This window comes from Arachis stenosperma, chromosome 9 (assembly GCF_014773155.1).
Source record: "Arachis stenosperma cultivar V10309 chromosome 9, arast.V10309.gnm1.PFL2, whole genome shotgun sequence".
NCBI lineage: Eukaryota > Viridiplantae > Streptophyta > Magnoliopsida > Fabales > Fabaceae > Arachis > Arachis stenosperma.
In genome coordinates, this window is record NC_080385.1 from 7,893,734 (window position 1) to 7,910,046 (window position 16,313).

The 16,313-nt window shown below is 33.6% G+C and overlaps 1 protein-coding gene across 1 annotated transcript; it reads left to right on the top strand.

Moving 5' to 3' along the window:
- Nucleotides 1–5,344: 5,344 nt before the first annotated feature.
- Nucleotides 5,345–12,571, top strand: LOC130950550 (disease resistance-like protein DSC1). The gene is made up of 7 exons (XM_057879075.1): nt 5,345–5,932; nt 6,767–7,814; nt 7,927–8,229; nt 8,331–9,867; nt 9,976–10,046; nt 10,339–10,693; nt 11,529–12,571. The coding sequence occupies exons 1-7, from the start codon at nt 5,457–5,459 to the stop codon at nt 12,458–12,460; spliced, it is 4,722 nt and encodes a 1,573-aa protein (XP_057735058.1). The 5' UTR covers nt 5,345–5,456; the 3' UTR covers nt 12,461–12,571.
- The last annotated feature ends 3,742 nt before the right edge of the window (nt 12,572–16,313 follow it).

Consider the following 16,313-nt stretch of genomic DNA (forward strand, 5'->3'; position numbering starts at 1 on the left):
TAAATAAGCTTTTTATAATAGAGAATTTATCTCTCAAGAAATTTTCCTCCCATCTTCCTTTATTTTTTAGTATCCATCCACCTCATAATATTGTTATATGAATTAATGAATGTGCCTTTCTTTTCAATAAAGTCACAGTAAATTATAGAAGGTCATCAATGATATGAATTGTTGCTTTCTCCCAAGATGTTGCTATATTATTGATATGAATTGATTTGCTTTCTTCGTGGTTTTTTTCATTCTTTACATATAGCAACTATATACACTTCTTAGTTTGTATTGATCATTGTCGTTCATCATTTTCGAGATAGGTTATTCCAGCAATAATTTGTGTTATTTTTTCTTTTATTCTTTTTCTTATCACTCTACAGAACATTGGTTAATTTATATTCAAAGATGAACTTATTTCTATATTTTCAGACTATTCAAAAATAATTGCAAAATCTTTGTATTAATGTCCTGTCAAATTTTACAGTTGCAAAATCTACGACTAGAATAGTCTATGCTATACCACTGCAGTAAAACAGGATAGTAGACTCAACAACCGGAAATCTGCGTAAAACGAAACATCATGTTTGTTTGAGGCCTAATCATTTTACAAAATAACGTATACCGCATTGCAAATTATTGCCCATGGTTACTTATCAATCAACCACAAGAAATCCACATGTTTATACTAAAAAAACCCTCAGCATCTCACTGATGAATTGAGAGTGTCTTGGTTATTAAAAAGAATCTATAACCGAATTCTCGTATGAAAAAATATTTTTAAAAAGAAAAAAAAAATGAAACCATACTATAATATACATACCTCAGCTGCCGATGGGATGATAGAGTCCCTGTAAAAGTTGTTGAAGCAAGTTAATTTGCTGTATCCATGCATAATTTGACAGATCTTAACAAATCTAAGAGTACCTTGGCCGGTCAGACTTGGAAAGATGTTTTGACATTATGGATGCCTGCAAATACACATTATCACAATTCTCAGTCCTAGAGAGGCAATGCATTGTCAAATTCACATACACACCAGCACCAAGAAACTATGTTGTTACATTGAAAATAGTGATTAAGAGAAAGACTTTGGATTTGTTGGAAGAAAAAACCATTTGACTAGATACAAGGTTATTTATTCTATTCTTCCTCAATTTTCATAGTTAGTTCTTGATTTTCCTAACTTGTGATTGCAATTGCAAGAGTATGAAACATTACCTGCTCCTGTATAATGCTCCTTGCTTCAACAAGTTGTGCTTCAAGCTCAAGTTCCCTTTCAGTAGCCTCTGAAGTAACTTCAGCCCCTTTCTGAGCATCTTGCAATTGATGCATGCACTCCTTCATATTTCAACTTTCAAGCATTAATAATCAAAACAGGCCAATTCTATCTAAAGTACTTACAGATCGAAAGATATAGATACCTTTAAGGAAGCCATCTTGGTTCGAAGACTTTCTTCGATCTGATCTCTGGCCATGTGGAAAAGAAGATCAAAGACATCCTGCAAGTAACAAACTAACTAGTTTCACTTGGTAGTTTCACACTGGGAACAAAATATGAAACATTATATAGTTTGGGCTTGGACAGGTACAAGGGGCTTGAAGCTAAACAAATGGCGGGGTGGACGGCGATGCGAACGGCGGTGTGGAAGTGTCACCAAAGCTGCAATGGAACCAGAGAAGCAACGCAAAGGAAAGACCGACAATTGCGGAACCGACGACGGTCGTGACGGTCATGCGAGCACGAGAAGGAACCGGCCTAGCCGGTGAAGCGGGCGACAGTGGCATGTTCGCGGCGGATGAAGGTCTTCTTGGAAGTTCGGAGGTGTTAGAGCGGCGCGAAGCACACATGCAGCAACCTAGAGAAGGAGGAAGAAGTTTGAAATCTGAATCCGGACCCGGGTTTGACCCGTGTTTTTTTGGTTCTGGGCCTAAATTTGATCTAAAAAAGGACTTAACTGTATTTTTAAATTTTAGAGATTTAAATGTTCGTAAAATAAAAAATTAGGGATATATTTATCTTTTTATAATACATTTTAAATATAATTCGGTTCAAATTGTATAAATTAATCGGATTAAATTGGATCTAATAAATATAATACAAATAATTGAATTTATTATTGTTATTATAATAAATCGATTTTATTATGATTTATCAAAAAATATATTATTAACCGGTTTATTTAAAACATCCTATCATAATTTGACATATGTAATCGTCTTTAAAAAAAGATATTTTTAATGTCTTTATTAAAGTGATCTCTATTAAAAAAAAATTGATAACAAATAAAAAATTATAAAAAAAAATTATCTCTTACACACTATAAAAGGATTTATACCAAAAAGTGTACATAAAAAGCGGTCCAAAGCATAGCCTATTATTAGAAAAGACTATACTTTGTAAGCATAACTAATAAAAAGTGTAGCCATGTGGCTGGAGATTTGCTTATAAATGGCATGGCACTAATGCGTATGGATTGAATAGGTATATATATATATATATATATATGTGTGTGTGTGTGTTTGACCTTCCATTCTTTCCTTAATTTAATTCTAACAGTGGCCGTCTCATCTTCTTGGCAGTGCTATTCTTAATACTACTCTTTCCTTTGTTATTTAGTTACATTTATGTATGGTTGCTGGATGTCCTTAATGCAAGGGAATCATGTTTTTGGAATGCTATTCCCACGTAAACTTTTTGTGAGTCGAGTTGCAAAGAAAGAAAAATAACAAAATGTTTCCATCCTTCCATGTTTCTAGGGCAGAGTTTAGGTGAGACAATTCAAATTTTTATTAAAAAAATTAGTAATATTTTTTTAAAAAATAAAAAATAATTTAATTATCTTAAATACTTTATTATGATTTAAAATATTAAAATTTAATTTTTATCTCTTATTTTTATTCCACAATAATTTTTAGCTTAAATATTCAAAACATGTTAAATGTAAACTGAACTGAATATATTCACATTTTGCATCTCTTTATTCAATAAGCAACACTCATTGTACCTTTGAGTTCAAATATAAAAAATTAGATATTTTTTATTTATGTAATTTAATATTATTTTATATTTTATTATTTATTTAATTTAATTTTTTATATGATAAAAAATATTAGAATATTCAATAAGTATTGATATTATTGTATTTGTATAAATTGATAAAAAAATTTAATAAATATTATAAATTTTAATATTTGTCCTTCTTACTTCTTTTTTACATATTTTATAGGATATATATTCAAAATTTTATATAAAAGAATCATAAAAAAAATCAAAGAATTGATGCATTTTTTAAGAAGAGGACTAATATTCAAAAAGGATCGGAGAACATATAACTTTTACAATATTAACTTGTGTAGATAGTTCTTATACTTTAATGAATCACGAAGAAAATGAGTTACAACTTTTAAAAATTTAAAGAGTTGCATCTGATGAGTTTGACCTTAATTCTTTGGAACGAGACTCTGATAAACGACTTTAAATTTGGCAATATCACCCAAATAAGAGAGATGAGGTTTTAGACGAACTTATTTTAAATGGGATTCATATTAAAAATATTTTAATAATTATCTTCTATCTAACCCCCAAAATTTTGTTTCAAGTTCCCCATTGCATGTCTCTCTCTCTCGTGAGTCGCTGCCTGAGCTAACTTAGCTATATTAATATAGTATAAATTTAAATTTTTATATTGTTTATGGATGGATTTGATAATATGTAAATTAATATTAAATTTAAAGATTAATTTATAAAAAAATGGACAAAATATTTATTTGGCCATTTGTATATGATTTAATATAATTATTTAACAAAAACATACAAAGAAAAATATATTACTTTAATAAGATAATAATTATATTTAATTGTTATTTTTTAATTCAATTGAGTAATAATAATGCTATGTATTAAATTTAATGGATTAAGAAGTTTTAAATTTTGTTTAGTGGCATATTAAAATTAATTCAATTTTTATAATGGTTGATGATAAATAATATAGGATAAAGTATATTTTTTATCCTTAAAGTTTAGTAAAAGTTTTAAAAATATTCATAAATTTTATTTTGTTTTAATTTTGTTCCAAAAGTTTTTTATTTGTATCAAATATATCTCCGATAGCTAAATTTTCAAAAAATTTAAGACCAATCTAACAAAAATGTATGAAATTATGCTTGATTTGCTTATGTTGAAGGTTGTTCTTATGAAATTGTTTGTTAAATTGGTGCTAAATTTTTTGAAAAATTAGCGGCCAGGGGTATAGTTGATGCAAATCGAAAACTTTTGCGATAAAATTGAAACAAAATAAAATTTAGAGATATTTTTAAAACTTTTACCAAACTTAAAAGACAAAAAATATACTTTATCCAATAACATATCAATACTATAAAAAATCTAATTTTTATATTATAAAATTATTATCTATGCAAAATTGCTAATGTGATACAAATGCAAAAAGTAATATGGCATAAATTCGTTCTATTATATGTTTGGTATCAATTTTTATAATATATAATAAATAAATATAAATATATAGATGGGAAAACCAAAGTATTTCAACACTGGACCAGGGACAAACATCATTGTTATGCACTTGTCATGTGCTTTGCTCCATAATTCATTCAACTGCTTTCATTTTTTTTAGTCTTTTAGTTACATTTTTTTCATTTTTTAATTAATTGTTAGCCGGCCATTATATTCCCAAACTTTAAAAGTGTTCTTGGTCTTATTTATTTAATTTTCAGTCTTGGTTGTAGGTAATTATCTTGTTTCCTTCTTCTAGTGTCACTAGATGATGACTTGAAAATTACGAGCAATATATGAGGAATGGACTTAATTTACATAAATTTTTTTTATATTTTTATGTAAAAATAAAATTTTTATTAATTGTTTTTAATATCAAAATAAAAAAATATACAAGAGATCATGCAGGAAACATGGTGCATATAACTTTTTAATACAAAAATTTACAACCATGTTAAATTACATCAAAATTAACAATTAAAATCAATTATCAAAATAAAATATATATAAAAATATAAAATACATACTAAAAATTAGTTATATATATATATATATATATATATATATATATGTATATATAATAACTTATTTTAGTATGTAAATAATATTTTTTAAATATTTAAAATTTTTAATATAAAAATATTATTTATACACTAAAATTAATTATCAATATATTTATATATAAATATATCTGTAATTTAATTTATTTTTAACGTATATTTATATTTCAATATGTATTTATAATTTATATAAAAGTATATAATAAATAAATTTAATGATTGATTTTAATGTAAACATAAGATATTTGTTTTTAAATTTTAATAATAACCTTAGCAATGGTTGACCTGCCGTGAGATCAAAAGATTTTGTCTTAGTAGAAAGAGATCTAAAAGGCGATGCAGGTCTGCAATCATCTGAGTAGTAGTTAATTAGAGGTGCATTACGATAATATATGTCGTCTTCTTGTACAACAACATACGATGTATTCATCAGCTTCAGAGGTGAGGACACCCGCGAAACATTCACTGTCCATCTGTTTAGCGCTCTGGAAAACAAGACAATCCGGGCATACATGGATTGTCTTCTCCAGAGAGGAGACGAAGTATGGCCGGCACTCGAGAAAGCCATCGAGAGCTCGCTGATGTCCATCGTGGTTTTTTCAGAAAACTACGCGACCTCAAAGTGGTGCTTGGAAGAGCTCGTCAAGATTATTCAATGGAGGGAAGATCACGGTCAGGTTGTTATCCCAGTTTTCTATAGAACAGATCCGTCACATATACGCCACCAAAGTGGGAGTTTTGAGAAGGCGTTTGCAAAATACGAAAGAGATCTCGCAGAAAGTGAATCCAACAGAGACAAGATAAGCAACTGGAGACAGGCTCTCAAGAAATCAGCTAATATTTCTGGATGGCACTCCAAAAACTATGCGTAAGTATATATCATGAGAAACTCTATATTATTTTTAATTTATTTTACTTTCAGATATTAATTTTACTTGAATTTTAAATATTTTTATTGTTTTTATTTTTTTTGTTTCTTTTTTATTTTTTTTATTGACTAATTTTAAAATTAATTAACTAAATTAATATTAGTTCCTTAGACTTTTATATTTTGTTTTGAGAGACCACACATGATTTATAAATTTGGAAAATTTGTTTATTATTATTATTATTATTATTATTATTATTATTATTATTATTAACCTGTGGTTAATGTTGCCTATATTGTCTTACCATTTTTTTAAAAAAAGGTATTTTAATAAATTTGTATTATTTTTGTGATCAAATTTGTAAATTAATTAAAAAAATGAAGTTACATAAAGTTTTAGTTTCAAAATAATTAAATTAGAATACATCTTGTTTTGGTTACTTTAGCTAACTAATAAGTGTCTATAGAGAAATAAAACACCGGCTAAAGAAAAATATTTTTTTTTTTAATTTTGAAAATTTTATATATTAAAATAATAATAAAATCTACTTTAATAAAAGTTGAATTACTTGAGATGACAATTAATCTATTTCTGGTTTTTTATTTTAAAATATTTGTGATTATTTAATTGAGGAGTATTAGAAAGCTCACAAATTTTGTGATTTATATTCATTAATTAACCATTATTAATGTTTTTAATGGTATAAAATTATATCTAATCATGTAAAATTTCTCAATTAAGTACTAGCTAAATTTTAATAAAACTGCTAGGTCTAGACTTTTTCTATTTAATTTCATAGTTATGTTTATCCTATGTTTCTCAACTCATTGTAGGGACGATCATGAGCTCATCAGAAAGGTTGTGAATGATGTATTGAAAATGCGTATTCTAAAGCACCCCATTGTACCAACAGGCCTGGTTGGAATTGAAGAAATCCGTAAAAATGTTAAATTCTACATGAAGCAACACCGAGTAATTGGAATTTGGGGTATGGTTGGAATAGGCAAGACAACCATTGCTAAAATGTTATTTGCAAAATCCTTTCCTCATTATGACCATGTTTGCTATGCGGAAAATGCGAAAGAATATACGCCTCAAAGGCTTCTCTCAGAGCTATTGAGGGAAGAAATTTCTACTGATGTAACCGGATTCAGTATTAGCAGCCTTAGCAATAAGAAAGTTCTCATTATCCTCGACAATGTGAATGATTTTGATCAACCATTGTTAGAAGCAGTGTGTGAAGGGTACAAGAGCCATAGTAGAGAAAGTAAACTTATTATAACAACAACACATAAGCATTTGCTTGAAAACAGAGTTGATTGGATATTTGAAGTTCAACAATGGAACGATTCAAAATCTATAGAGCTTCTTAGCCTGAAAGCATTTGAGGAAAGCATCCCTCCAAAACCTTACGAGAGTCTGGTAAATAAGGTTGTTAGGTATGCCGGGGGAATTCCATTAGCTCTGAACCTTTTGGGTTCATATCTTCGATCCAAAAGCATTCAGTTCTGGGAAAGTACTTTGGAAAAGCTCGAGAAGCATCCAGATCAGCGCATTCATACTGCCTTTAGAAAGATTTATGATGAATTGGAAGACCTAGACAAGGAGATATTTCTTGACATTGCATTCTTTTTCCATGGAGAAAAGATAGATCTTGTCACAAGCATATTAAATGCCTGTGATTTATCAGCGACAAGAGGAATAGATATCCTTCAATGTAAGGCATTGATTACTACTATTCCGTATAAAAAAACAATCGAAATGCATGGCTTGCTAAGAGAAATGGCTTACGAGATCGTACGCAAGGAACAAAAAGACCCTAGAAAACGTAGCCGACTGAGGGATACTGAAGAAATTCGTGTTGTACTCAAAGATAACAAGGTAAAGAACAGGTTGTATCTGTATGCTTTCTTGTTTTGCATACCTTTTTATTTGGATATTATATCATTATATCATAGCTTATTTTGCATTTTTTGGTTACATTGTTTTTCAGGAGAGTCTTGATACAGTTGAAGGCATAATATTAGATTTGTCTAAAATTAAAGACTTGCGTTTGAGTCCTGGCACATTCGAAAGGATGAATAGCTTGAGATTTCTAAAATTATATATCCCCTCGGGTCAGAGTTCTGGTAAGATGATCCTTCCTACACACCTTGAACCGTTTTCTGGTAAATTAAGGTACTTTGAGTGGCATCAGTACCCTTTCAACACTCTTCCACCAAGTTTTTGTGCTGAGTTACTTGTTGAGATTCACATGCCGCACAGCCGTGTCAAGAAACTTTGGAATGAGAAGCAGGTAAAGATATAAACATACATACTCATGAGTATCACATTTTCTTTTTTTATTAAATTCAAATATGAAGATTTTTGGCTCAGCTCCTTGTGTGATTGGAACAGGAACTCCATAATTTAGAAGGGATTGACTTAAGTGAATGCAGAGAGTTAGAAGAGCTTCCAGATTTGTCTGAGGCTAAAAGTCTCAAATGGGTGAATCTCTCTGGCTGCGAGACTTTGCCTACTCTTAATTCATCTGTATTTTCCTCCAACGAACTTGTTTCTTTGATACTGGATAGGTGCACAAATTTGCAGTGTGTTAAGGCCAAAAGGCATCTGAAGTCTCTGCAGCACATAAGTGTCAAAGGCTGCTCAAATCTCAATGAATTTGCAGTATCATCAGATTTAATTGAAAACTTGGATTTGAGTAACACAAAGGTTGAAAAGCTGGACGAATCAATTGGGCAGCTACAGAAGCTCAAATGCCTCAATTTAGAAGGTTCAAGAGTTAAGCATCTTCCAAAGCAGTTATCAACCCTAAAATCGCTCAAGGAGTTGAAGCATTCATACAGTGAACTAGTAATTGAGAAGCATCAGTTGCAAGAACTGTTTAACGGCTTATCATCTCTACAAATACTACATTTGAAGGATTGTAATCACTTACTTGAATTCCCTGACAACATTGATGCCTTATCGAAATTGCGCGAGTTAAGGCTAGATGGAAGCAATATGACCAGGTTGCCTGCATCCATCAAGCGTCTTCAAGAGTTGGAAATTTTGTCCCTAAAGGATTGCAGGTTTCTTGAGACACTGCCTGAGCTTCCATCCTCTGTCAAGGAGTTCTCAGCCGATAACTGCATCTCATTGGAGTCTGTATCAGCTCTAAACACTCTGGCAACAAAGATGGTGGGAAAGACGAAACGCATCTCCTTCAATAATAGCTTGAAATTGTCGGCCGGACACACATTGCATTCAATCATGGAAAGCATCCATTCAACAATGGTGAGTGCTGTATCTAGCAATGTCACGGTAAGAAGCTATGCAACCGATGTCCATAGCTACAACTACAATAGTGTGGAGGTCTGCTTGCCAGGAGACACAATCCCAGAGCAATTTGCATATAAGACGGAGAAATCCTCCTCCATAACAATTGAACTCCCTGACTCTCCTTCCAACTTTCTTGGCTTTATCTATTCAGTGGTTCTTTCACCGCCTCATGGAATGAAGATGCACGGTGCCAAAATCCGATGCGAATACAACTTTGCAGGAGGCAAGAATTCTTCGTGGGAGGACATAACCATAAGTGAATTGAACTCGGATATTGTATATATATGGTATGATCCATTCCTCACTGACAAAATTCTTGGACAATATGGGACAAGTTTTCATCTTGAGTTCAGTGTTGCAACGGACACCAGGGAAGCTGATGACTCCATCACTATTAAAGAATGTGGTGTTCAAATCATAAATGAATCTGAATTGCAAAGATTTTTACTGGAATTAGATAAGAAGAAAAAGGACTTGGAGGAGGAATCATCAAAGCAGCAGTTACATGCACCACATGGATATCAAAATCACAGTGACAGCCATGTCCAGACTCCACCTCAATACTTGAAGAAAGAAAGACTTGATGAGAAGCAGAGCAATGTACTGGGTGCAGGTACACATTGAATATTTTTTTCAATATGTACTTAATAAAAAAAATTTATTATACATCTTCAATAACCATTCAGTACAAATACTAAGAGTTCAGATAATTTTCATGCAGAAGAGAAGATGAAATTTGCTCCCAATGAAAACAAGACTAGTGGTGGAGAAAGCCATGAGGAGAACAACATAGTAAGTCAAAAGAATTTCTTTTATTTTATGTGAGACATTAATTTTTATATACCGACACTCTGACATTATAAAATAGTTTTATCAGTCAATAAAGTTAGAAAAATAGTTGTATATCACTCTGCCATAATTCTTTACCGTTTCATAACATTATTGGTAGAAACTTTTATGATCTTGAGTTCTTAGAAAAGTATTGAAAAAGCTTTGTTGACTTCATTCCTGTTACTCAAAACATGCCATAATTACAAACACAGGTAGAATCATTTTATACCTATTTTGCAATTACATTGTGCAGGTCAAAGGCAAAGGAAATCTAGAATCACCAACTGAATCTGAAGCTGGACCCCCTCTATCTATTGATTCAGTCAATAAAAATGTGTCCAAGGACATTTCAATTGAAAATTATTATGATCAGCCAAATGGTATGGAAGAGGTCAAAGATTTGAAAGAAAAACTACAAGAAGTTCATCATAACATGCGTGATATGACTGCTGATGAACCATACAAAGAAAAGCAAAAGGAACCAAATGCAGAACAAACGAAAAATCTTGGACAACAAAACATAGATGCTAAGAAACTGCAAGAGCTACACAAAGAAGAAATGATTGAGCATGCTCAAACCATTAATTCCAGTATACCTTCGCATGGCGGTGAGTTCCCTTTAAGCAATCCCTTTCTGTCATTCATTATGCTGATGAAATGTACTGCTTAACAGAAATGTTCACCTCGGTTATTTATATTCAACCTCCATAACAATTCTGAGCAACACAATTAAGTAACAGAATCAACCACTTGATAACTAACTATAACTAGAAGTCACGTGGGCTCAACAAATAATCAAACATCCTAACTAACTTCTAGTTCTGACTTGACTTGCATCACAAGCTATCATGTAACACAGCACTAATCTAATAAAAATATTAGTGGCTACTTTCATATCTGAACCTATAACCTTGAATCCTTGAAATCACATGGAGATAACTATCACAACCTTCGCTCTATATTTCTCTTCTTTTTAATTAAATTATCTAAAGGAAATTAGTTTTCACATTACCCGATTATAAATAAATGAAAAGTGTTTTAATGAGATAAGACTTAATTTAGTGTTAGAGTTTTCATTTAATAATCAATTTGGTCTTTTTAAGTTTACACATGTGCAGTTTGGTCATTGAGTCGTGAATCAAATTGATTTTCTGTCATTAATCTAATTACTTAAAAGGAAAATGTTATTTGTACACTAAAATCAGCTATTAAAATCAGTCACCAATATATTTATGTATAAATACATGTGTAGTTTAATTTATTTTCAATGTGTATTTGTATTCCAACATGTATTTTATACTGGTGGCTAACTTTGATAGCTGATTTTGGTGTATACCTAACATAACCCTTGATAAAATTCTTATCAAGTTGTGACAGTTAGTTTCACAACACATGTTTAACTTTGCCAAACACATATCAACTACCTTGATCTATTTTTTGCAGTGATCATGGCTCCTAAGTTGCCTCTTAAAGAACTCCGCCGTCACTTGAAGGCAAAGGTTGAAGCCAACCCTGAAAGAGTAACCCCAGCTACAAATTTAGCTATGGTAACTTCTCTTTCTTCCCGTTCGAAGATTAAAGGCAAAAGAGTAGAAGATATCCATTTGAACCAGGTTCCAACTGAAAATGCTTCTACTTCTATTGCACAAACTCATGATAAAATTGCCATTCCCTCCTTGGATGATCCTGAAGTTGCTCTGGAGTTGCTAAAACACTTCGATGCATCAGCGAAACGCCTCCAAATAACAGAGTTTGTGGACAATCATATTCTGTATCCATATGATCATTCCATAACAAAAGACCTTGATGTTTCGGCACTTTGTCGTTGGCTTCAAGTTCAAGGTCTTCGTTCAGTGAGCGTTGCGAGATACGCAGAGATGAAGTTCGAAGCGGCCAAACGGGAAAGAGAGGAAGAGTTAAGAGTTGCAAGAGAAGAAAATGCAAAGTTTGAAGAAGCATTGAAAAGAATGGAGGAGAGGGTTTCACATGTTGAATCGTTGGAGAAAAGAGTTGAGGATTTGAATTCTGAGGTGGCTTCTTGGAGAAGTAAATATGAGGAAACTGAAAAGTCGCTGAAAGAAACCGAAAAGAAACTTGAAGATGAGAAAGATGTAGGAGCTCAGAGAGAATCTTATTGGAAAAGAAGAGAGAGTGAGCTGATTACGGAGGCGGCAATTCAGTTGGTTTGGTCGTTTGAAAATTGCAGGTCGCAAGTTTCCATTTTGTACCCTGACATTGATTTAAGTAGGCTTGGAGCTTTCAAGGAGATTCAAAATGGGCAGATAGTATCCCCATCTGATACGGAGGAGACTGAAAGTGAAGAAGACACCAGCAACTTTGACAATGGTGGTCATGACGAAGCCCGTGGCAACTAAATTATTTTTTGAGAAAGTATAGGTAACCAATGGAAATTTTATATAATGTGTACAATGAAGGTTTAGAAAATATTAAAGACCATTAGTGTTATATTTTTCTATCAGATTAAACTTTTGGGATGAGTAGTTTCATGACATGATGATAGAGTTCTAGATCCGAAAGATCAAGAGTTTGATCCTTGGTGAATCTCAAAATCAGTTTAACTTTTTGGGATGAGTACCATTGGCTCCCTAACGGTAGTTTTTTTTTTTTTTTTATCCCAAGATTTAAATTTTGACCGTGCCCGTCTATAGAGAGATTTTTTTTTAAGCTAGGAGTGAGATTAGAGTTCGAGGTTTTTAGGTGAAGATGAGTAGACTACGCCATTGAATTATAGCTTCTTAGCATCTTGGAGGAACTAATTACGCACTCTTGAATTACTAATAAACATTCTATTTATATTATCTTACTAAAAATATCCTTGATTTTGTCTAATTTTAAAAATCTTAGTCTCCATTAATTGATTATAATAATAGATGTATATAGATTTTAATGGTTATGTCATTTGTTTAAAAAAATTAATTACAAGTATATTTACATTCAAAGATTCAAACATTAAAACACCTTGTTAAAGCAACTTGTGAAAACACCTTTTTAAAACTCCTGCTACAACATTGATCTTGTTTAACTTCTTATTGAGTTCTGTGAAAAGGATATTCGAAAACCTTCCCATTTCAAACTTCAACTTTTCCTGCTTGGATGTTTCAGATGCACAAGAGACTTTAGAATTGTTAATTGTCAGCATCAGCTCCTTGCTTTCAGCTACCCAATTCTTATCCTCATCTGTTAGTTTCCTCCTTTTGCCATCACATTCTTCCAAGTCCTTATTCAACTTGATCCTTTTCATTTGGATGATTTTTGTTTGTTCAATAATAAGGTGAATTTGTTCGTCAAGATCTTCAACCTCTTTATCAACACTTTTTGCTTGAAACTTGTATTGTTTCGTTTTTTATTTTAATAATTCTTGCTGTTTCCTAGCATCAAACATTTTTTGCACAAAATATTTTATTGATTGGATAAGTCATCTTTTAAAATTTTGTAGTGTTATTTTATGTTATGCACTAAAATTTGTTTAATAGTTTTGCTAAATATATATGAACGAAGTATTGCTTAAGTTAGATGAGACATAATTTAAAGTCTTAAAAAATTTGGAGGTTAAAGAGTAGGTGATGTAGTGATTCAAAATATTGCCTTCTTGTTTAAGTAATAATAGATCTGTTATGAAAAAAAGATGTAGTTTTTAGAATAGAATAGAAAGATCTTTATCAATGAGAGTTATAACTGTGAAATTAATTTCATGGTGTCTTATAATCAGTAAAGTTAATAAGGAAAACAAAAGACACTATGGTGTGAAAATATAATAAAAAATGTGTTTTTACTACTAATTTTTTTGTAATTTTGTGCAGGTATTGCGGATAAAAATAGTATTAGAAGATATATCTAGCTAGAATTTCACTAAAGATGTATATATGGAGATGCTTAATTTCACTAAGAGTTAAATTATTTAGTCTTAGATAGTAGAATTAGTACTAAAAAAAAATTGAGTAAATTGAATATTATTAAACCGATTTATTGTCTGTATATCATATAATAAAAATGTTAAAAGTGTGCCCCACTTATTTGTTGCTTATGAATTTTTTTGACATGCATAATGTGTTTGAATATTTGATGCTAAGCGTCTTTAGACATTACCAAGAACAATAAAGGAGCATTTCAAAAATTGGATTGTTGTACCATTGAGCAAGGATCACCCAAAAAAATTGTTGATTGGATTTGTCTCCACTATTTGGTGTATATGACTATATGGTTGGAAATAATTTTTTTTTTAACAAAGCTATAGATAGTGTTGGTTCTTTTGAACGCTATCAAGAATGAAATGGTCGAAATTCCTTTCGTTGATGTTCGGTTGTCGGTTGCCGGACAGGTCGGGTAGTTATGGGATGGGGTGAGAACGCTTCAATCGCGGTTGTACTAGGTCCGGATTTGTCGCGTAGCCGAGCTCCCGTTGTGAAGGAGAGAGGGGGTGCCACCTGCAAAGACACTTCGACGCTCTAGTCAGCTAGTGTGCAGGCGGGGGAAATGGTGGATGGAAAAGTGACGTACCTTGGGGGAAGGGCAGGTCCTTCCCCATTTATACCGTGTCAGAGGTGGGCCCTGCAAGGACAGGCCCACCTTCCTCGAAACTTCCTCACAGCTGCAGTGGAGAGCTGTCAGGGACGCGTGTCCGGTTCGCGAAGTGGGTTGTACGCGCCCGACCGTTCGGGTTGGGTCCTCAGTGGGTCGGGCCGATCCGCGAGTGGTTTGGGCCAGGCCGTAACAGTGCCCCCACGCGCCAGTGGTAGTCGTGGGAGCTATCAATGGCGTGTCGTCTCGCGTTTCGTTCATTCTCGTCAGGTCGGCCGCTCGTCGGAGGGACATGCCCCCAATGCGCGTGTCTCTTGGTTGCATAAGCAACCGTTTCTGGCGCCTCGTTCCTTGCGCCGAGCATTGAATGCTCATAATGGGGTGAAAAAACCCTGTTCGCAAAGACTATTTTGCCCCCAGGTTTTTCGCGCTTCTTGGGAGGCAGTTTTTAAACAGTTGGTTTTATGCTTCTGTGTTTCTGCATACTCTCATTTCTTCTATCTTCGTGCTACTTCCTCCCCAAAATTCCAGAACGTTGTTGTAGTGCTCCCATACGTCCCCCCTTCATCCTTCTTCTCTTACAACTTCATCCTCCTTCTCCTATAACCAATTCAGGTAATTCTCGAATCCTTTCCCTTTTATGTTGTGCTTGTTACTTGTATCTGTTAGATTTTTGTTGTTATGTAGCCTTTCGATGTTGGTTAGATGTGTTGGGGGAGGTACCATTCCAGGATAGGTTCTGTTTGGGGCTTTTATGTTTTTAACTGTGTTTAGTCTTAGTTGAGGAGTAGTGGGGGTAGTATCTATATTCGCCCCGAGCAACCGGCCTCTTAGACTGACTGGGTGGTCCCCCCCATGTAGGTATGGCTCGCACGACCTCCTGGGCTTCCCCTTCTCCCGCGGCGTACGATCCCTACGCCTGGGTCGTTTTCGACGTAAAGGACTCTCCTAACCAAATGGGCGAGGAGGAGCTCACCGAGTTCCGTCAGGCCGAGTACTTGTGCGGAGGGACCGATGAGGAAGCCAACTATGACGTCTTTGTCCCGGCTCCTCATGAGCGCTTGTACGAGCTTAATTTCAACGCTCCCCGAGTCGCCGATTGGATTTGGTTCTATAAATCCATGTTTACTCAAGTTGGGGTTCGTATTTCATTTTCCGCCTTCCAAATGGCGCTTCTAGGTCGGGTTTCCGTGGCGCCGTCGCAGTTGCATCCGAACAGCTGGGCTTCAATCCGCTGTTTCGAGATGGTTTGTGAATACCTCGAGCTGCCGGTGTCTGTAGATGTTTTTCTTTTCTTTTTCAACCTTACAAACCCTTCGAAGGAGGGGAAACATAAGAATGGGTTCATGTCCTTCCGGTCAGCCCAAGGTCGGAGGATTTTTGGTTTGTTTGAGGACTCCTATCACGGTTTTAAGGATAAATACTTCAAGGTCCGCCCTGTTAAAGGTCGTCATCCCTTTTGGTTGTCGCTGGAGGGAGCACGCCTTATCCCGACTTATTGGAGCTTCGGGGCAGGGTCCAATGCTTTTGTTAAAGTATCTTATAAGGGCATGTTTGCGGTGGATAGGAAGATTGCCGATGTGTTGATGGCAGTCTTTGGGAGGAATCATGTGAATCCTCACCTCCTCATGGGTGATCGGGAGGCCGGTCGTAATTATATTTGTGAGAAGCCTTTACTTGTTTCGTATC

What these genes read in the sequence shown, in the direction of transcription:
- LOC130950550 (XM_057879075.1), top strand. Translation starts at nt 5,457, where the DNA reads ATGTCGTCTTCTTGTACAACAACATACGATGTATTCATCAGCTTCAGA. An exon ending in GCCATGAGGAGAACAACATA is followed by an intron (nt 10,047 to 10,338) that starts GTAAGTCAAAAG and finishes TACATTGTGCAG; the next exon opens with GTCAAAGGCAAAGGAAATCT. An exon ending in CAGTATACCTTCGCATGGCG is followed by an intron (nt 10,694 to 11,528) that starts GTGAGTTCCCTT and finishes TATTTTTTGCAG; the next exon opens with TGATCATGGCTCCTAAGTTG.